Genomic DNA, 22604 nt, shown 5'->3' with positions numbered 1-22604 from the left:
AATGTCTCAGTGAAGTCACTTGATCCTGGCTTTACTTTGCTGCAACGCTTTTTTTTTTTTTTTTTTGCATTACGCGGGCCTCTCACTGTTGTGGCCTCTCCCATCGCGGAGCACAGGCTCCAGACGCGCAGGCCCAGCGGCCATGGCTCACGGGCCCAGCCGCTCCGCGGCATGTGGGATCTTCCCGGACCGGGGCATGAACCCATGTCCCCTGCATCGGCAGGCGGACTCCCAACCACTGCGCCACCAGGGAAGCCCGCTGCAACGCTTTTGATGACTGATTCAGTCTCTTTACTTCTTACAGGTCTGTTGATATTTTCTGTTTCTTCCTGAGTCAGTTTTGGTGTTTCGCATTTTTTTTTTTTTTTAAAAAGTGCAAACCACTCCAGGTATTTATTTATTCATTTAATTTCTTTTTTTACCTTTGGCTGCGTTGGGTCCCCGTTGCGGCGTGCGGGCTTCTCACTGCAGTGGCCTCTCCCATTGCGGAGCACGGGCTCCAGGTGCATGGGCTTCAGTAGCTGTGGCGCAGGGGCCCAGCCGCTCTGTGGCATGTGGGATCCTCCCAGACCAGGGCTTGAACCTGAGCCACCTGCATTTGGCAGGCGGACCCCCAACCACTGCGCCACCAGGGAAGCCCCTGGTTTGCATTTTTTAAGGGATTTCTGTTTCATCTAGGTTATCCAGTTGTTGGTGTATAATTATTCATAGCATTTTCTCACAGTCCTTTCTTAGGGAATATTTGTAGTATTGTCCCTACTTTCGTTTCTCTGTTTTGTTCTTTGCGTCTTTTTTCTTAGTATAACTAAAGTTTGTTGACTTTTTTGATCTCTTCATTGGCCAGCTTTTTGTTTCAGTGATTATATTTTCATACTCGTTATTTCTCTGCACTCTATTATTTCCTTTCTTCTGCTGGCTTGGGTTTAGCTTTCTCTCTTTTTCTGTTTCTTTAAGGTGTAAGTTATGTTATCGATCTTCTTTTCAAAAATAGGTATTTGCAATTATAATTTTTCCTCTGAGCACTGTTTGCACTGCATCCTGTCACTTTTGGTATATTTTGGTTTTGCCTTGACTCATCTGTTAAGTATTGAAAAATTTCCCTTGTGATTTCTTCTTTGACCCATTGGTTAAGAGTGTGTAGTTTTTATATCCCTGTATTTGTAAATTTTCTAGTTTTGTTTTTGTTATTCATTTTTTATTTCATTCTGTTATGATTGGAAAAGATACTCTGCGATTTCAATCTTTATACATTTATTGGGACTTTTCCTGGAGAATGTTTCATGTGCACTTGGGGAGAACATAGCGGCTTGTAGTGTTATTCAGATCCTGTACGTAAGTGCCAAAATCCTGTGTGGCTGGTCTGTCCATTATTGAAATGGGTGTATGTATTGAGTTCTACAGCTGTTACAGTAGAATTGCCTGTTTTTCCCTTCACTTCTGTCAATGTTTACTTAATATATTTTGGGTCTCTGATATTTGGTGAAAAAGTTTATAGTTGTTATATCTTCTTGATGAATTTACCCTTTTTCCAGTATGGTTTTGTTTTGTTTCTTGTATTAGTTTTTTGACTTAAAGTTTATTTTGTTTGATGTTAAAATTTTTTTAGAAATTTGTGGTGTGTTGTGGGGATTCTTGTGGTTTATCCATTCTAGGGTTCTTTCAGCTTCTTCTCCCTGAAATTAGTCTTTTGCCTAATTTGCAGTGTTTTCAGACTTTTGAGCACTCGTTCAGCCCTGCCCTCTTTTCCTCTCCCTCCGGGACTCTAATAATTAGTTATTATATTACTGTAGTTACAGTCCTGCAGGTCCCTGAGGCTCTATTCTTCTTTATTTTTACCTCCAAGGCTGTGTTATTTCTGATATTCAGACTGGATAGTTTCTCTTTTCCCCTTCCGTGGTCTTGTCCTCTGTCTTTTCCATTCTGCTCTTGGTCCCATCCATTGGGATTTTTGGTGGTTGTTATTTATTTTACTAATACTTAATTTTGTTTAGAACAGTTTCAGTATTACAGAAACATTGATCAGATAATACAGAGTTCTCATGGGATAGCCCCTCCCCGCACCGTTTCCCTCTGTATTGACACCTTAAATTGGTATGATAATTTGTTACAATTAGTGAGCTCATATTGAAATATTATTAGTATGTAAAGTCCATAGTTTACGAAAAAATTAAGAAAATCTGAATAATGTTCATTTCCTGTTCCAGGATCCCATCCAGGATGCCACGTCACATTCAGCAGTTGTGTCACCTTAGGCTCCTCTTGGCTGTGACATTTTCTCAGACTTTGACGAGCTTGACAGTTTTTCGGAGTCAAGTGTATTGCAAGAGGCCCCTCTGCTTTCATGTGTAGGCAGACCGGGCTCTGGGTTTAGGAGGGAGATGACAGAGGTGTTGGCCTTTTGCACTTTTGCAGTTTTCATCACATGACAAGGGTACATGTCTCAACATGACTTATGACTGTTGGTGTTGATGTAGATCACCTCGCTCAAGTGGTGTCAGGATTCTCCACCGGAAAGCCCCCGCCGCCCCCCGCCCCCCCCCCCCCCCCCCCGTTCCTTGTTTAATGTTTGGAAGAAAGTCACTCTCCTTTAAGGTGGAGTATATAGTTACTTGGAATTTTTCTGCATAGGACTTTTGCCCCTGTTTTCAGTCATGCAGTTTCCATTTGGACCTTCTATTTCTTTGATGAGAATTTCTATTTTTTAATTGTTGTGTTTTTTTCCCCTTGTTGAAGCATTTTTATCATGGCTGCTTTAAAACCTTTGGCTCATAATCCTAGGTATCTGTGCTTTCAGTGTGAGCATCTTTTGACTGTCTCCTTCTGTGGCTCTGGCTCCCTCCCCTCTGGGCTCCAGGAGGGCCTGCTACTGCGCTCCCTGCAGCCCCACTGGCACCAGGATGATTCTCCTCCAGAGGATACAGAAAGTATTCTTCATAATATCAGTAAATAAAGCTTATTTCAAAGTAGTGTTTCATCTTTTTTTTAGTGGTCATAGTTTTTATATTTCTCATACTATATGTTCATAATTTTAAGTAAATAAGAGGGAATCTGTGTGTATGTTGTTACTGATAAAGGGACATAATCAGACATGTTTGGAGAGCACTGCAGTGATGCTCTAGTGAATGTCTTCTTTTTCTAAAGCCTGGGAACTAAAACTGTACAGTGATTTTTTTTGGTCCCTGCTCTCGCATTCTTCCACCCCCAACCTTTTGTCTCTAACATCTAAGTTGTCCACTCTTACTGTTTATCCCTGTCCCTGTAGCCCAGTTAGTGTCTGGAGTATACAGATACAGGTGATTAATCATCTAGATCCCGGCAGTGGGGACTGTCTAGTGCTTAACACTTGTCTTTTAGTATTTTCCATTTTCTTAAAAAAAAAATTTATTTAAAAATTTTTAAAATTTTTATTGAAATATAGTTGATTTACAGTGTTGTGTTAGTTTCATGTGTACAGCAAAGTAACTTGGTTATAAGTACACATAAATCTATATATTCTTATATTCTCTTCCACTGTAGATTATTACAAGCTGTTGAGTGTAGTTCCCTGTGCTGTACAGTGGGTCTTTGTTGGTTATCTACTTTACATATAGTGGTGTGTGCATATTTTATTTTTTTTATTTTTTATTTTTTTGCGGTACACGGGCCTCTCGCTGTTGTGGCCTCTCCTGCTGCGGAGCACAGGCTCCGGACGCGCAGGCTCAGCGGCCATGGCTCATGGGCCCAGCTGCTCTGCGGCATGTGGGATCTTCCCGGACCGGGGCACGAACTCGTGTCTCCTGCATCAGCAGGCGGACTCTCAACCACTGCGCCACCAGGGAAGCCCGGTGTGTGCATATTTTAATCTCAAGCTTCTAATTTATCCCTGCCCCCCTCCCCCCATTTTCCCCTTTGGTAACCGTGAGTTTGTTCTATGTCTGTGAGTCTATTTCTGTTTTGTAAATAAGTTCATTTGTATCATTTTTTTTTTTAGATTCCACATATAAGGGATATCACATGATATTTGTCTTTCTGTCTGACTTCACTTAGTATGATAATCTCTATCTAGGTCCATCCATGTTGCTGCAAATGGCATTATTCCATTCTTTTTATGGCTGAGTAATATTCCATTGTATATATACCACATCTTCTTTATCCATTCCTCTGTCAGTGGACATTCAGGTTACTTCCATGTCTTGGCTATTGTAAATAGTGCATCAGTGAACATTGTATCTTTTCAAATTATGGTTTCCTCCAGATAGATGCCCAGGAGTGGGATGGCTGGGTCGTATGGTAGTTCTATTTTTAGTTTTCTAAGGAACCTCCACACTGTTCTCCATAATGGCCGCACCAAATACATTCCCACCCACAGTGTAGAAAGGTTCCCTTTTCTCCACACCCTCTCTAGCATTTACTGTTTGTAGGTTTCTTGGTGATGGCCATGCTGACTGGCCAGAGGTGACACCTCATTGTAGTTTAGATTTGCATTTCTCTAATGGTTAGTGATGTTGAGCATCTTTTCATGTGCCTCTTAGCCATCTATATGTCTTCTTTCAACAAATATCTATTTAGATCTTCTGCCCATTTTTGACTTTTTTTTTTCATATTGATCTGCATGAGCTGTTTGTATATTTTGGAGATTAATCCTTTGTCGGTTGCATCATTTCCAAATGTTTTCTCCCATTCTGTAGGTTGTCTTTTTGTGTTGTTTATGGTTTCCATTGCTGTGCAAAAGCTTTTAAGTTTAATTCAATCCCATTTGTTTATTTTATTTTATTATTTTTTGTGCGGTACACGGGCCTCTCACTGTTGTGGCCTCTCTCATTGTGGAGCACAGGCTCTGGACGCGCAGGCTCAGCGGCCATGGCTCACAAGCCCAGCCGCTCCGCGGCATGTGGGATCCTCCCGGACCGGGGCACGAACCTGTGTCCCCTGCATCGGCAGGTGGACTCTCAACCACTGCGCCTCCAGGGAAGCTCCTATTTTTGTTTTTATTTCCATTACTCTAGGAGACTATTTTCCATTTTCTTGCATAGTATTTTGACTTTTAAGGAAAACAGGATGCTTTCTGCAAAGAGTAAGGATATAAATTTCTATGTGCTGGAAGCTGTTATATGTGCTTTAAAAAGAGTTTCCAAAACAACCCATTTGCAGATGATGAAAACTGTAACTGTGTAATTTCCAAATCAGTTTTCTTTTGTTTTTGTTTGTTTGTTTGCTTTGGCTGCACTGCAAGGCTTGTGGGATCTTAGTTCCCTGATCAGGGATTGAATCCAGGGCCACGTCAGTGAAAGCTCCGAGTGCTAACCACTGGACTGCCAGGGAACTGCCGAGATACTGTTTTATGTATTATTAATAGATTTTACTGAATACATTTAGAATACCTTGTCATCTAAGAGAAATATGTGATTTTTTTTTGCAAGGTCTACTTAGAGGTGAGTCAAATCTAAGGGTCTGTTTTTAATTCTTTATTTATCTAGTTACTATTATTTTTCTATAGGATAATTATAAAGTTATGATATATAATATTCTGTAAGTTGGTCAGTGGCACTGTAGGACAAATAGGCATTTTTAAAAGTTGGAACGAGGTTGTAAGTCACAAAACAGGTAATTAAGACTCAACTTTTACAGATTGCTTGTTGACCTTTCGATCTAGCAGCCTTTCTTTATATCTTTTTATAAAGCCTTTTAAAATCTTTTTTTAGGTAGGTAGCCATCCAAGCTTTCTGAAGGAGGTTCGTGATCACATGCAGGACTCTTTCTTAATGCAGCCTGAGGTAAGCAGGAGTGTGGCTGGGGTTAAGGCCTCGACATGACATGCTCTGCTACTGCCTTTATTGTGTGTCTGAAAAATCGTGTACATTTTGAAGTGTATTAACATTTATGAACTTTAAATATGTCAGATGATGATTATTTTCTTACTTTATCTCAAGACCGACGAACTTTCTCATTTCACTAAATTTTACATGTGTTTTCTTGTGTGCACTCATTTGCTTTTAGGTATTTATGTTATTAAAAATTATTTTAAGGGACTTCCCAGGTGGCACAGTGGTTGGGAGTCTGCCTGCCGATGCAAGGGACACGGGTTCGCGCCCCGGTCTGGGAGGATCCCAGATGCCGCAGAGTGGCTGGGCCCGTGAGTCATGGCTGCTGAGCCTACCGCAAAAAAAAAAAAAAAAAAAAAAATTATTTTAAGATATAGATTTTTTTTTTTTTTTTTTTTGCGGTGCGCAGGCCTCTCACCGTTGTGGCCTCTCCCGTTGCAGAGCACAGGCTCCGGACGCGCAGGCTCAGCGGCTATAGCTCACGGGCCCAGCTGCTCCGCAGCATGTGGGATCTTCCCGGACCGGGGCGCGAACCCGTGTACCCTGCATTGGCAGGCGGACTCCCAACAGCTGCGCCACCAGGGAAGCCCTAAGATACAGATTTTTAATGTACAGTCCTTGACCTCAGTGGGCATTTAAAAAAAAAATAAATTTATTTATTTATTTACTTCTAGCTGTGTTGGGTCTTTGTTGCTATGCATGGGCTTTCTCTAGTTTTGGCGAAGGGGGGCTACTCTTTGTTGTGGTGCACGGGCTTCTCATTGTGGTGGCTTCTGTTCGTTGCAGAGTGTGGGCTCTAGGGTGTGCGGGTTTCAGTAGTTGTGGCACGCGGGCTCAGTAGTTATGGCTCGTGGGCTCTAGAGCACAGGCTCAGTAGTTGTGGCGCACAGGCTTAGTTGCTCTGCAGCATGTGGAATCTTCCCGGACCAGGGCTCGAACCCGTGTACCCTGCATTGGCAGGTGATTCTTAACCACTGTTCCACTAGGGAAGCCCCCAGTGGGCATTTAAATATAGGATATAAGAGTCCTTCTCTTGTGTCTACCTGAAAGAGGGGGGGAAGATCCTTTCTTTCAAAAAATGTTTCCAAATCTATGTTCCCATTAAGCCATATGAATAAATTAGGACTTGAATAATAAATGTATACAATTAAGAATAATTATAATTGTAGTACAGTGATCAAAATAAGGAATTTTATATTGATATAATACCACTGATTAACCTATGGACCTTATTCAAATTTTGTTCATTAATGTCTGTTATAGCAAATTGAGGAAAAAAAATTGTATAGCATCCAGTCCAGGATCATAAGCCATTATTTAAAAACAAGTTTTTTTCAGTTTCTCCCTCTGTTCTTCTGAGACCCTAATTCCAGGTGTATTAGAGTTCCTGCTCCTGTCCCATGGTCACGGTGGCTCTATTATTTATTGAGGTTTTTAAAGTCTTGTTTTCCTTCTGGCTTCATTTTAGAGACCTTGTAATGTGTCTTTAGTTTTACTAATCTTTTCTAATCAACTGTTAGTTCCATGTGGTGTATTTTTTTGTCTTGGACTTTGTCATCTCTAGAGGTTCCATCTGGGTCTTTTTTATGTCCTCTATTCCTGGCCTCATTGTGTTCATATTTTTCCTCCATGAGTATATCAGCGTATTTATCATAGTAGCTCTTTTAACATCTTTGCCTACTATTTTCCTGTCTGTCCTTTCTATATAAAATGTCTATATAATGAGTTATACGGTTGACTGAGAGTCAACTTGAGTGAATAAAAGAAGTGTAAGGTTTACTTGAATTTATCTCTTAATCTTCACTTAGTATAAAAATTAGTATAATAGCATGTCATTGTTGAAGTTTTATCACTATCCCCCTCTCCACAGGGTTCTTCACTATTTTTATGCTTTGGACTCCCTTGGTAACATGCTTAGATGGTTTCTCAGCATGCTGTTAAATGCATAAAATATCTATGATTACAACTAGAACCAATTATTCCAAATAGAGTTATCAAAATATTTAAAAATTTTTGAAATGTGATATATATATACTGTATTAATGCATTAAGTAATAAGGTATAGTGGTTATTAACTATAATGTTTTTTATTTATTTATTTATATAATGTTTTTTGAAGTAATGTTGGACATCAATGATATATTGAGCCACCTGCCAGTATAAGATAAAAAGTTGGGGATTTTTGTTTTATCGGGTTCTGCTAAAACTAATGTGGTTTATTACCTCTAATCAGAATGAAAAGAAAGCTACGTTTCCGTTAGATGTTAATATAAAGATAATAATTTTTCCATGTGATGTCATGGACCTAAGTTAGTTTTCAGTTGTATCTGGATGTGGCCAGGAAGTCAGTTCTGTGCAGCCACACTTGTGCCCATTTCCTAGATTAGATTTGCAGTAACAAGTCCATCAAGGCTTTGTCTCTTGAGCACCTACCCTTGCCGTCCACTTGCTTGGTTAAAAATGTAGTAAATGAGATGTTTTACTTACATGTAAAAGGAAAAATTAGGGAGAAGTTTTAGAATCTTGTGATGGTTAACTTTGATATTCATGTGGAGCTGGTTAACATGAAAATGTAAGGCACCTTTTTTCAATGACTAGACTGAAAATGAGCCCATTTGCTGCAAACTCCCCATTATTTTTTCGTTTTACCTCACCAGTGTTGTTTCTATCACATCTACCTCATACTTTTTTTTTTTTTTACTGAATTTATAATTTATTTCTTCCCGTGCCTGAATGGGGAATATAATAATTGTGAATTTGTTCCACTTAATTTTGTTCCTTAAATCACTCAGTGCATATTTATAGGGTGCATGAAATTTAAATATGATTACGTTGTTTACATAGGAAGCAGAGAAAACGTGGCATGACAGCATATATCTTTTTTGCTAATACTCTCCCGTTAGATGGGCCTTTTTGTTGTTGAAGTAGTGGCAACTGTGAAAGTGGCTGTTAACGTGTTTTCAGTGTTAATGATTCTGTTTTTCTTAGTTTCACACAAAACTATTTCTCATTGGGGACCGGTTGCTTAGCCTCTTGCTTACTTGACCCAGATCAACTGGTCTACTTTTTATGGGTACGTCTTAAAACTTACTAATTACTTAACCATTCTGGCAGTAAAATCATTGTCAAGTTGAAGGATATTTCTAATAAGTTAAAAAATCTAGTGCAAGATTAGAATGGATGATTGGACCTCATTTATATCTGTAAAAGAATTCTTCATAGATGCTGCTCTGTGGAGGTCTCACATCCACCTGCTGGGAGCTGCTTTATTTTTCTCTCTGTAACTCTGATACAATGGCAGGTGTCCTGATATTTTTAGTGTTCCTCATTTGTACTGTGGTGCCAGATTCTAAACATTCTTTTATTTTTCTTTGTTTTATTGATGTGTTTTCCTTGATACCTCTTCCTATATAAATAAAATTTAAATTATTATATTAGGCCCCAGGAAAACATGTTGTCCTTCCAAACAAAACAACAGCCTTCTCCTCTACTGTCCTGAACATTGGGAGAGTCATAATCAGACTTAATAGGTTTGCAGTTATTCTTATTTTTTCCGTGTTAGTATCCTTTTGCTATTGATAAGTTTTTCTTTTTGGTTTTTCTTCTCTTTTCTTTTTTTCTGAGCGTATCAGAGCTTGAAGAATGAGTTGGTTTCCACTTTGAAAAGTAAAACTTACGGCTTCCTTTGGGTGATGTTTAAGTAAATAAGGAACCACTAGGAATAGAACACGCATTCCTGGCATGGAAACAGCTGTGTTTTCTCATGACTTTTATATTAATTGTATGCTGAGAAGGTTTTTTCTTTTTTCTTTTTTTGGTGTTGATGTTGTTTTTGGCTAATGTTTTTACCTTCAATTTCTTATTTTATTTTCTCAAATCCTGTGACATTTGTGAAATTTATCCATGCAGTTTACTCATTTTTTTGTTATTTTTGGCCTGATTGTCGTCTTCCCTGACATCTATTATTCATCCATCCATGGAACGTTGAGCACTTCTTATGTCATCATATTGTACTAGGTGGTGTTGGGTGCGAAGATGCGTGAAGTAATCTAAACATCATGTGGAAAGACGGATGCTCAAGTCCCTTCTATAAAATGACCTTGCGTCTACGAATGCGGAGGACTGACTGTACGATTACTTTGCATCGTGACATGTGATATTTGATTTAACTGATTATGACAGTTCTGTTACAGTTCAGGAAAAAAATCAAATACAAGTTGCACTTAAAGGCTTGCTTTTACTTTTGTTTGATTTCTAATTGTGACTATCAAGTTAATTTTTAAATGCAAACACACCAGTTCCTCTGAATTGTATTTTTGTAAGACTGTCTATATTTCAGTGATACTGCTTTTGTCTAGTAATTTCCAAGCTGCACCTCCTTTGGCCTTTCCTCCTTTGGTTTTACCTCATTCTCTGAATTACATCAGGGTTGGCAATATTCACCTTTGATACGATTGACTTTATTATTACCTATTGACTAATTATTAACTTTAACAACCAAAAATTGAATGAAAATTTTTTAAATTAAAAAAATGTTAAAGTTTTTAATATTTTATTTTGGTTGAACGAGGTTTTAAATGTAGTAGAAAGGTGTTAAATCAGTTTTAAGAGAAGTGTCAGAGTGCTTGGGACAATAGCAGCTCAGCTCTGAAGGAGGGTAGTTGTTTGATTATTAGGACTTATATTTTGTAGGTTCATTTAATTTCTTCTGTTGCATGACAAGGAGGTGTGTCATCACTGTGAACAGAAAACACCGTGCCTTTCTTACATGTTCAGTTTCTACTTATATGTAAGGATTCTATTTAATTAATAGGGCAAACCACTGTTTTTGAAGGAGACTTAGCTTAGATCATGGTTTTGTTTGACCCTAATATAGCTGCATTGCAGTTAACACTTTGCATCAGATGAAGACTTCTGACCCACTAAGCCTGATTAGAGATGAACAGAATTGTTTTGCAGAGAGAAAAAGTATAATGAAAAGTACAATATTTTGTTCTAGTTAAATTTTTAATTTTCTTTTTATGTTTCAAATTTTAGAAATATGGAAAACTGACCACTTGTACTGGCTGCCGAACACAGTGCAGGTTTTTTGATATGACTCAGTGTATAGGTCCTAATGGGTATATGGAGCCTTATTGTTCAACTGCTTGCATGAACAGTCACAAGACAAAATATGCAAAATCACAAAGTAAGTCTCAGGTATTTGGAAAGCTAAAAAACTTCAGTAACATTAATAATTTGTTAACTACTCTTTCTCCTCTGACTTCCATTTTATGCTCACTTTTAACTGCATAATGGGTTTATTTTTATTACCACACTAAACTTTCTTAGTGCAAACTTTAATGGTTTTGATCATTTAATTTTTAAATTATTGGTGAAGTTCTGTCCATGTCTGTGTTCCTAACTAAAATTGTTTTTCCATCCGAACATTATCTAAAACTGAGATCGTTTCACGTATCTGTGTATGTTTTAGAGATAGTATCAGAGTCTTCTTTTATGACAGTATTTTTTTAAGGTGCAAATAATCTCAGAAATTAATAAAATAATATTTACATAAAGTTTCATTAAACTATTCTCAGAGGTCAATTAAGATTTTTTTTAAAAAAAACTTTGATTATTTTATAAAAAATCAGATATGTACTTTTTCTCTCCTAGGTTTGGGAATTATTTGCCATTTTTGTAAGCGAAACTCTTTACCTCAGTATCAAGCCACAATGCCTGATGGAAAACTGTATAACTTCTGCAATTCCAATTGTGTGGCTAAATTCCAGGTTTGTTATTTACTTTGCCTAATGCTTCCAATAAAATACACAAAGAAAATTAGCGGTGTAATATACTTCATCTTTATTCAGTGTGCTGATTTTTACATATTTTGTTGAGGGTCAAATTGGAGGGTAGAGATTCTGGAGTCAGAGCAGAGGTAGCTTCACCAGCCCTCTACTTAGCACAGATGCTCGAAATTGACTTCTTAATTGTTATTTATGATACAGACTTGGAAGGAAAGTAAATTTTAGCTATCAACCTTTAAAACAAAAGGGTAAGTGGTCTAGCCAGCAAAATCGAGTTGATTCAGAGTAGCCGAGGAGGCGGCACCACAGGCAAGTCTGGAGACTGACGGGCGAGATTTGAGCCCGGGGTAGCTGGAGGAGGGCCAGCGTCCCAGGTGGGGCTGCTCATCGCTGGGTTGCTGCTGGGTTGCTGGGCAAGCAGGCAGCTCTCCTCCTGCTGGTCTGAAGTTAGCTGCCCAGCTTCCTGGCCCCATGTTGAATGAGGTTTTTCTTGATTCATTTTCACATAGTGTCATTGAGCTCAGTGCCTGCCGTGCAGTTGTTTCTTAGCAGATGGTTTGAGTAGCATCTGACTTTTACGGGTTCTGTTTTATGTTAAGTGGATGGAGGATGTAGGTACACTTATCCCGGAAGTGACAAGCGTGCACATTTTCTTCATGTATTAGAAACTTGCTGTGGGACTGGAGATTGGACTTGTCCTGGTCGGCCTTCGTTTCATTCAAGATCAGCTTCGGGGAGACATTTTCCGTTTCGGTCAGTGTAAAGAAGAGCTCTCTGACATAGTTGTCAGAGCTGGAGTATGGATAGTCTCAGGACAGGACTGCTGTATGTGTTCAGATGTAAGCTGGTTGACCAGTGAGGTGGAGTAGTTGGGGATTCAGCATGAGTTAAGTGGTTTACCTGATGTGTAAGAAATTTCAGGGTAGATTGAGTTCATTCATCCAACAGTTGTACTGTGTTGCAGGCACTGTGCTCTAGTTAATTGATTTAAATTGAAAATGCGGTCTCTTAACTACCTTAAATTGAGGTAGTTTGAATTCAGCCAGGGGAATGTTGTTTTTGTTAATAGTTATACCTTGCCTGAGCTTAGGTAATTAACCACATTCAAGATTAAACTTTTCTTTTGGAAGTTGGGATGTGGCCACTGATACGTCCTGAGAGTGGTAAACATTGCTTTCGACTTGTTGGTTCTTCTCAAAATAGAAATTAAGGACTAAGGATTAATTATGGGAGAGGAGGACAGTGTCTTTGCTGTTTGTCAGATTTTTAACTTTCTTCCGTTTTGATGTTGGGTAAACTGAAATGTTAATTGAAAATGTTTTAACTACTTTTTTCATTTAATTGAAACTTGTATTGCCCATCATTTGATAAGAACATTTGTGTATGTACATTGTATATTTTAAAGAAACAATTTAGACTCTTACTTCGGAGGAATGCATCCAAGATAAGCCTGTAGGGTAGCCTCATCACTCTGTGACTGCACGAAAGTACAAAGTTGACCAATAGAAAAGCAGCATTTTTTCTTTATCTTAAAAGCAAACCGTAGATCTTGAAGTTTTATGTCTTCCTTAGATGTTTTTCCATTTCATAGTAAGATAATAGGATAACATTTCATTTGTTTTGAAAGGATAATTAACTTTAACGGACTTCAGTTTTTTGGAAACACTAAGGGTATTGTTGCTGGGTTTTATTTTTTTAAATAATTCATTCACCTGGTAGTTACAGTTTTAAATATGCGTGTTTTCTTTCTTTTCACAAATTCTCATTGTGTTGTATGATGTTTATCGAAGTTTTAAAATGATAAAGGTTTTTTTCTCCCTCCATTGCTGCCTTGAAAAATTTTGTACTATTTCATACATTCAACAGCCTATATGTAATATGGATTAGAGAGTGAGAATTAAATATCAGCATACTCACCACTCAGGTTAGAACAGATTCCCCGCACGCGCCCCCACCCCACCCCCCGCCCCCCGCCGGGCACGCTGCCTGGCTCCCCGACCAGGGACTGAACCCAGGCCATCAGCAGTGAAAGCGCGAGTCCTGATCACTGGACCACCAGGGAAGTCCCAGAACAAAACTCTTAAAGCCCACGTATGCTTATATCTTTTTCTACTCTGTAAATCGTTTTAACTCTTAAAAATGTAATAAAACTAAAATCAATTTCTGGCATCAATACCAGTCTGTAAAGCTTACCCCCCCAACGTTGTTTAAAAACAAGTATAAAAAGTATAAAAAGGCTATTTTCACGGATGGACTTGGAATGAAAATGATGGCAATAATGCAACAAATCATTAGTAAATTAGCTACTAGAGGCAGAACTAGGAGCTAGGTTCTTTTGTGTTTATTTACTAGTTCAGAACTTGGTGAACTGACCTCACTATTTGCTTGTATTTTCTTAAAGAAGAAATCATAATTGAACTTTATGATTTTTTTTCCTTTTCCGTATTATTTTAAATAAATAGTAGTAATCATGTGGTAGAAAATGAACTTCAATTTCATAAAACGAACTTAGCATACTAGTATTTTTAAAGACAAAATTCAGAAATGTAGTTTTATACGTTGAGGAAATAAGTATTTAAGAAAGATAGGTACTATTTTCCTGGACGTCGTTGATATTTGATGGTCGTCACAAAAAAAAACTTCTAAAATCCACCTCAGACTCGGTGTGTTTTGTGCTTTGTTTTAGGCTCTCAGCATGCAGTCATCTCCCAACGGCCAGTTTGTAGCTCCAAGTGATATTCAGTTGAAGTGCAACTATTGCAAAAATTCCTTTTGTTCAAAGCCAGAAATCCTGGAATGGGAGGCAAGTCCTATTTTGTTAATGTATGTTATCTAGTGCTAAAATGAAAGTCTGGTACAGTAACTATGACATTTCCATTTGAGAACCTATTTCTTAGTGGATAAGGATTAGTTTTTCCGATTTTGTGATGATTGGATTATTTGCTTTTTTTATGTGGGAGTGGCACCAAGAAAGGATCTGGTTTTTTTTAGGTCAAACAGAAAATTATTGAAGTCATATCCACAATATATTATGTTCATAGTAGTGCACAGAACGTCATTTTAGCCACATACCTGGGGTGTCTTTTGTTTGTGCAGTGTTGTTCCCATCTCCTTCCCCACCCCCCACCTTTATAAGTATTGTCTGTTAACTGTAGTATCTTACATTGCCTTATGTTTACCATGTTGTCATTTAAAGTTTTATAATTGTGTTTTAATAAAGGAATCCTAATATAAATTTTATTCTCCCTTTCTCATCACTCTTTCCTTCACCAGTTTATTAATTTACTTTGCCACGTGTTTTTGCCATAGCAGAAACTCTGAGCATTAATGTTTGGTTCAGTAAGGGGGCAGTAATGAATGGATGGATGGATGGGGGTGGGAGGAGGATGGGGCAGGGTGGCCCTGGCTGGATGCTGCTGCTTGAGCAGTGTTCACCTTCGGCTATTCTTTCTTTCCGTGTTTTCAAGGGCATGGAGTATGTAATAAATGGTGTACAAGATGTAGTGCTAACAACAGCTGCCCTTGAGCCAAACTTAATAGTGGCTCTTGGCAAATCCCTCAGTATCTGAGTCTTAGGCAGAAGGTGATCCCCAGAACTGGACTACATGATTTCTAAAGTACTTCGGAAATCTGAAATTTTATTATTTAGTCCCTAGAAAATTTTTTAGTTTTGTAATTGTGTTTGGTGCTGTCTCAAGAGCATTTAAACCAGTCATTCTTTGAGACTGTTGTCAGCACCCAGTGATGAGTTTTAGAGACTGTTACTGTCTTTAAATCACAGCAGGAAGGATGTTGAAGGCCCTGAAAAAACAGAAACAAAGTTAAATCATTTACCTACTTAATGTTATAGTCCTTAGCGATACATTTTCTATAGGCCACAGACATCCAGTTTAACTAATTCACTGCTGCATTTAGACATAGCTCCACAAAATTCAATACCATTAACTACTCTAAAATTACTCAGTGAAAGAATAAAAGTATAAGTATCACTAAGACAAGATGGCAGTCTGGTGTTGCTAACAGAACTGGAGAAATGGGAAAAGAAAAGCTGCCGCCCTTTCCTGGTCGGCTGGATATTTGAGAAGTAGCTCTGGCTCTTGTGGATTTGGGGCCAGGAGAAATAACTAAATAATTACTAACCTTGCTCTATTCAAGGGAATTAACTCAGTCTCACACTTGGCCGCACACCGTGTGATGACCCCCAGTGGAATACTTTACCCATAGTAGGTCTGTCACTATTAAGCTGTGGTAGGAATGCGATCGAGTCTGCTTGACTGTACTCAACAAAGAATATTTCTTTTTTTTTTTTAAGAATATTTCTTTTTGAGTGAAAATGGTATGATTGTCATAGTTCTTATCTTTTTGTAGCTTATCCATGTTGTATCTTCCATTGTTTTCTTCCCATTTCTCCAGTTCTGTTAGCAGCACCAGACTGCCATCTTGTCTTAGTGATACTTATACTTTTCTTCTTTCACTGAGTAATTTTAAGGTAGTTAATGGTATTGAATTTTGTGGAGCTGTGTCTAAATGCAGCAGTGAATTAGTTAAGCTGGGTGTCTGTGGCCTATAGGAAACGTATCACTAGGGATTATAACATTAAGTAGGTAAATGATTTAACTTTGTTTCTGTAAAAGTGGCTTGTGTATTTCTTACCCTTGTTCTTGAGGTGGATGTCATATACTCACCAAGGTTCCCATTGTCCATGTAGAACAAAGTGCATCAGTTCTGCAGCAAAACTTGTTCAGATGACTATAAGAAGCTGCACTGCATAGTTACGTATTGTGAATACTGCCAAGAGGAGAAGACTCTTCATGAAACAGTGAATTTCTCTGGAGTTAAGAGACCTTTCTGTAGTGAAGGCAAGTGCATATACAGTGTTGTTCATAACTTGCTTTAATATTTAATGTTAATTTTTTGCCAAAATATTTTCAAAATATGTAACTACATATGTTCAGAGTAGTGGTACAATTTTAGTATAGCTGAAAAAAAAATTGAGTTAGCTTTTCTACTGTTACTTTATATATATTTATAGACCTCTGGGCCCCAGGGTGTTTTATCTCTAAGAATTTGGTAACATGTTTTTCCATTACAAGGAAGTTTTGAGAATAAACTAAAAGCATTATCATACCACGTTATTTCTAAACAGACAGATTGTGATCTGAAAGTTGATTTTCCAAGTGGATTAGAATTATTTTCCATTGGCTTCATTCCCTGCCCGTTTACTGCCTAGTCTACAAAGGTATTCAGTATACCAGAAGGAACATCACACGAGGCATTACTACAGGCAGAAAAGACTTTTAGGTTTTCAATTTGGGATGCCAGGGAGACACTGGCTTTTGTAATAGTACATTCAGGAATTCTCTTTCCTCTCATTTATACTTTTTGCTGCTTTGGTGCCAGGGGGCAGATTAGAAAAATGAAGTTTGTTTCTCATTCTCATTCTCCAGAGATAGGAGCCAGGATTGTAGCTAAGGGTTTTGGGCTTTTTCTATTTTTACTTTTCCCCAAATGTCCTATTCTGCTCTGCGGCTCTCACTGTCTGTTCTTTCTTTGGCCCCAGGCACTGGACTCCCAGCTTTCCTACCTGCTGTCCTCTTCAACTATTTTCCAGTTTTTTTTTTTTCCCTTCTTCCTGGATCCACTTTTTCTATCGATTTCTACCGCTAGTTAGAGGCAAGAAAAAGGTTGGAAAATCCTAAAAGCAGTAGGGAATGGCAGCGATATCAAAAGATTATTAGTCCATTCAACAAGTGCCTCCGTTTCTACATTAAGCATTTCACACTTGAGGTCATGTCTGCAAGAGGGTACTGCTGTATCACAGCAGGCATTCCTATTCATGTAGGCTCAGTCCCCCAGATGAAAAGTAACCACGTTTACTGTTAAGATTGCAGCTATAATGAAAAGTGACATAATGTTGCATTAAAGACATTGATTCTGAATTTAATTTAGCTCTTTTACCTGAACTTTCGTGCCGCGATTCACAAAGCAGAGTGCCTTAATGCTGAGGGCTAGCGCACACAGCATTTGGATTATGTGGGTCTTACTAAAGTGAAAGACAAGTTGCAACAAAAAGATAATTGACATTAAAGAACATCATTTTCAGTTGGAAGGACTTTCTGGGCAATAAAAGGTTAAAAAGGACGTCTATTTTTTTCCTGTTTAATAATATATTTTGTGCTTTCTCTAACTGCACCTAGTTCTCTGCTGGAACCTGTCAGAAATAACAAAACATGTAATACGTGGTACTACCATCAAAACCTAGTTAGAAAGATAAAGCTAATAAAGGTAAAATACTAGACATGTTTTAAGACATAGTTCAGAGTAACAGAAAAGAAGCCGTAAGGACAGTTCATAAGTAATTGCCAAGTAAATTACATAGGAAACAGTTGCAGTCCCTATTAAAGGATGGGTAGTATTTTGGTAGATACAAAAGTGGAAGCAACACCAGAGTGGAAGGTCATTCTTAAGTGCACAGCATGAGTAGACATATGAAGATTATTTAATCCTTTATAGAGATGTCATAGGGAATAAATAAGATTTAAATGTAAGGACCGTTAAAATAATGCATTTATATAGTTGGTAAAGGAAGTGTTTTGATTAAAGAATAGAATAACAACATGCTGTTTTTGGACAAGTCATTAAACCAGTTTTACTTCCCTGAAGGTCCTTTAGGGTGACAGAGATGGGTAAGGCTAGAGAATTGAGCTAAAATGACTGCTTAGCTGAATGTATCTTTAAGTTTGCTCATTGCCTCTCAACAGTCTCCACTTTTCATTTCTCTAAAATGCCCATTTGTGGTGTGTTTGTGATACTTAAGCAGGATTATATTGGATTATATTTACACAGAGCAGGTACAACAGTTTTGAAGTGTTACTAGACTTGAAAGTCTTAGAACATGAATTACTTGAACCCACACCATATCTAATATAATATTCCATGTTCTGTTTCAGTTTTCACAGGCTGGTGTTGATCACAGTAGATTTCACAGTTTTGATCACGAGAGAAAGAGGACTGTATATGTGAATTTATAAACACTTTCTAAAGCCGGTGCTCTGTTTGACCTGTAAACTCTTTCTTACCTCAAAAATGAGTTTTTGTTTTAATAATGAAGCCTTATATTTCTCAGGCTGCAAACTGTTGTACAAACAGGATTTTGCAAGGCGTTTAGGATTGAGGTGTGTGACTTGCAACTACTGCTCTCAGCTGTGTAAGAAGGGTGCGACGAAGGAGCTGGACGGTGTGGTGAGGGACTTCTGCAGCGAGGACTGCTGCCGGCGGTTCCAGGACTGGTACTACAAGGCAAGTACCGCCGGCCCCGTGGGCCCCCAAACTGGGATGTATCTGTATTTTCAGCAGTGTAGTTTAACAAAATGGATTATTTATCTAAAATTTATCTTACTAAATAGAAATGTTTTTGATGAGTACTTTATCAATTATAAACATTGGCAGGTAATTGTTTTAGATACTTAGGATGTGTTTTTGTTTATTTTTTTCCCCTAAGTCCATAGTTTATAACAGGGTTCAATCTTTTTTTTCTTTTACACATTTATTATTTATTTATTTATCTATTTGGCTGCGTTGGGTCATTGTTGCTGTACGCAGGCTTTCTCTATTTGCAGCGAGCGGGGGCTACTCTTCGTCACGGTGCACAGGCTTCTCATTGCGGTGGCTTCTCTTGTTGCGGAGCATGGGCTCTAGGCGTGCGGGCTTCAGTAGTTGTGGCACGTGGGCTCAGTAGCTGTGGTGCACGGGCTTAGTTGCTCCATGGCATGTGGGATCTTCCCGGACCAGGGCTCAAACCCGTGTCTCCTGCATTGGCAGGCAGATTCCCAACTACTGCGCCACCAGGGAAGTCCCCAAACATCTTTTTTTTTTTTTTTTTTCCCCAAACATCTTTTTAAATAAAGAGAGGAGCAAGATACTTTCCAAGTTGTTATAGGCTAAGATTTTGCTGCACTTTTAAAGTTACTTCACTATTTTACTGTTATTTCTGACTACTTTAAGCCCTTGAATTAAGGATCACATTTTAGAAACACACAGCACAAATACTAACACACTGGAGGCTGCGTCCCTTTCCGTCTGAAGCAGCACCTTGTTATAGACAGATGAGAAGTCACTCAGGAAATGTTACTTTGATGGCTCTAAGCGCTCAGTTTCAGTTTAGCACACAAATACACCTTTTCCTCCACTGTTGAGGAGGTTTTATTCTTAGAAACTGGTTTTGGATGCAGGTATTTAGTGGACACAGATGTGGAAACTCCGCTTTGTTCTTACTGTCACCCTTTTCACCATTTGCTTTGCTGTTTGAGACAGAGGTTGTTACCGTGTGATACTGAGGAACCCCTGTCATTAGTTTATCATACAGATTTCTGTCCAGTCGTATAATTGTGAACTCAAAACTTCAGTTCTTTCAAATAGTCTTTCTTGGAGGATATTGTTTTTTGTTCACAGCATGTGGGCTGTATTTCTCTGTTGGGCTTCTTTCTTTGATTCTTCCTGTTCTCTTTTATATTACTTATAATTAAAAGAGAGAAATCTTTTGGTTTCCTCTTTTTTCTTTTTTGGGAAGCAAAGAAGTGTTCTTTGGCAAAAGACCAAATTATTCTAATGTTGCCATTTGTTCCAGTTTCCTATTTAAAGGGTAATTGTAGCTAATGTTTTTATAAGTTCAATGATGAAATTTCAGTGAGGCAGTGCATTTCAGAAAGTTCGTTAAATAACTAGTGACAATTATCTGTTTATGTTTAATGTCAGTATTCTATACATTTAACATTTTTATTATTCCTTGTCTTACTTTAAACCCCACAGATCTTTGTGTAATATATACAATAGCATTATTACAAGCTGTACTAATCTGAGGAGTAAAGACACATGATAGGAATTTGTAAAGCAAGCAACAGTGATGATTTTTAATGTAATCAATAGGATTACAACCTTCAAAATGAGGAAACAGTTGCCCCTCCTAATTAATTGGGCCCTGTGTGGAGGCAGCCAGTGCTGAGTCAGAGAATCCCTGTGTTCTGTGCTTTCTGCTTGAGTAGCGTCTTTTCTGACATTTCTCATGAGTCCCCTTATCCACTGCTACCATTACATGGTCATCTTGAAAATGTGTTAAATTGAGTCCCAACCAAATTATGATTTTTTTCCTGACCTTCTTTGCCCTTCCACTTTTTAAATTTAAGAACTGAGAATTTTAGATTTTAGTTCATTAGAAAATGTGACCCATAATCTATAAAAAGTGCCTCATCAAGGAATGTTTACAACGAGAGCAGCCAGCCCAGCTGATGCCGCCACAGAGAAGCACACGCCATATTTACCTAGAGTCTCGAGAGCTTTACATTTTTGTTTGTTTAAATTTAAGTATTTGATATTACATTTTTAAAATTAAAAATATTTACACCTATGTTTGTTTAATTTGACAAGACATTTTGAATAATCTGTGTTTTCAGGCCTATAAAATGGTTTGCTTTTGGATTTAAAATAGAGGTTAAATACTGTCTCTTCAAAATTAGAATACAAAAGCCATTGAAATCATGCAACCAAAAAACGCTGAGAATAAAATTAATGTTTTTTTCTTCTCCCAGATAACTCTTTCGAAGGAAGTAGGTTTTACTTTTCCTCAAAGTTAATGTTTCCAGGCATAATGTGAAACCAGGTGGGAGGATAGTTCTTTTCATTTCTATAAGTTTAAATTTTTTGGAGAAAAAGGATTTAGTATTGTAATACAATAAAAGCTACATGTTTGACATACAGTGAAGATAATTCAGAAGTCCCACTGTTTCCCAAGAATACTTTCATAGTACTTCTTAATAGAACTAATAAGCTTTTCTTAAACTTTCTTCAAATTACAGTTTTTTAGTACAGGCTTTTTTAAAAAAAATTATTTTTGGCTGCGTTGGGTCTTCATTGCTGCGCGCAGGCTTTCTCTAGGTGTGGCGTGCGGGGGCTACTCTTCGTTGCAGTGCGTGCGGGTTTCCCATTGCAGTGGCTTCTCTTGTTGCGGAGCATGGACTCTAGGCGCACGGGCTTCAGTAGTTGTGGCACGTGGGCTCAGTAGTTGTGGCACGTGGGCTCAGTAGTTGTGGCTCACGGGCTGTAGAGCGCAGGCTCAGCAGTTGGGGTACACGGGCTTAGCTGCTCCATGGCATGTGGGATCTTCCTGGACCAGGGCTCGAACCCGTGTCCCCTGCATTGGCAGGCAGACTCTTAACCACTGCACCACCAGAGAAGCCCTAATATAGGCTTCGATTTGCCTTAAAAACCAGTAGTGAAGGGTGACAGTGTTAAATTCTTCAGTGCAAATGCCCCAGCAGTCGAACAGCATGACTGGGCTGTAATCAAATTAATAGTTACATTTTAATAAGCCTTATTCATAAAAGGATACCTGAATGGAAAATATTTTGGGGCTTCTATGTTTTTCTTTTTTGTCTATAAACTGCCAGAAATATTGATTTTAGAAAATCATTCATTGTTTTTGACATTAAGTTTCTAAAGGAAATACCTAATATTCTCGCTTTAAATGTACCTTTGGGTAACAGAAGAATTCTTATCACTTGAATGATTTGCATAGTATCCAGTGCCCAATCTTTTATTACTGAATTCTTTTTTTAAATAAATGACTATAAAATCCCCTGTTTCATTTTGTTCGTGGTTCCCCCTTGCAAAATTAGGTCTGATTGGGGAAGTGGGCAACAAGAGGGTGGAAGGTTACAAGGATGTGTATACATCAACCCAGACTGTCCAAGACAGGTAAGGGGCTGTGTCAGTGTAGGTCCAATGACCTTCCTCAGTTACTGCAGAGGAGGCTCCTGGATTAGCTGAGCAGTTGGATTAAGGTTTTTGAATTGAGTTTCGTTAGTACCTGCCTATTATTTAGATTGTTTGAATCAGTAACTTTTTCTTTTTTCCTCCTCAAAATAATACACAACCCTTGATTTTTCACAGTGACAGGAAAACCACGAAGTGTTTGTTAAACCAGAAACGTGTGTTCTTACGCTGTAGGAATGTTAAGCTT

The 22604-nt window shown here is 38.2% G+C and overlaps 1 protein-coding gene across 6 annotated transcripts in view; it reads left to right on the top strand.

Moving 5' to 3' along the window:
• The window catches only part of ZMYM2 (zinc finger MYM-type containing 2), a 90894-nt gene that overhangs the window by 41387 nt on the left and 26903 nt on the right, over positions 1-22604 (top strand). For all 6 annotated transcript variants that reach the window (XM_082676025.1, XM_082676028.1, XM_082676026.1 and 3 more), the window contains 6 exons: positions 5682-5753; positions 10839-10989; positions 11457-11572; positions 14277-14393; positions 16299-16449; positions 18717-18889. In XM_082676025.1, coding sequence (XP_082532151.1) covers positions 5682-5753; positions 10839-10989; positions 11457-11572; positions 14277-14393; positions 16299-16449; positions 18717-18889 — 780 coding nt within the window. The remainder of the gene's footprint in view (positions 1-5681; positions 5754-10838; positions 10990-11456; positions 11573-14276; positions 14394-16298; positions 16450-18716; positions 18890-22604) is intronic.

Source organism: Grampus griseus, assembly GCF_964374135.1.
Source record: "Grampus griseus genome assembly, chromosome: 18".
NCBI classification, from domain to species: Eukaryota; Metazoa; Chordata; class Mammalia; order Artiodactyla; family Delphinidae; genus Grampus; species Grampus griseus.
Note: the sequence above shows the minus strand (reverse complement) of the source record. Positions and strands in the feature narration are given on the sequence as shown.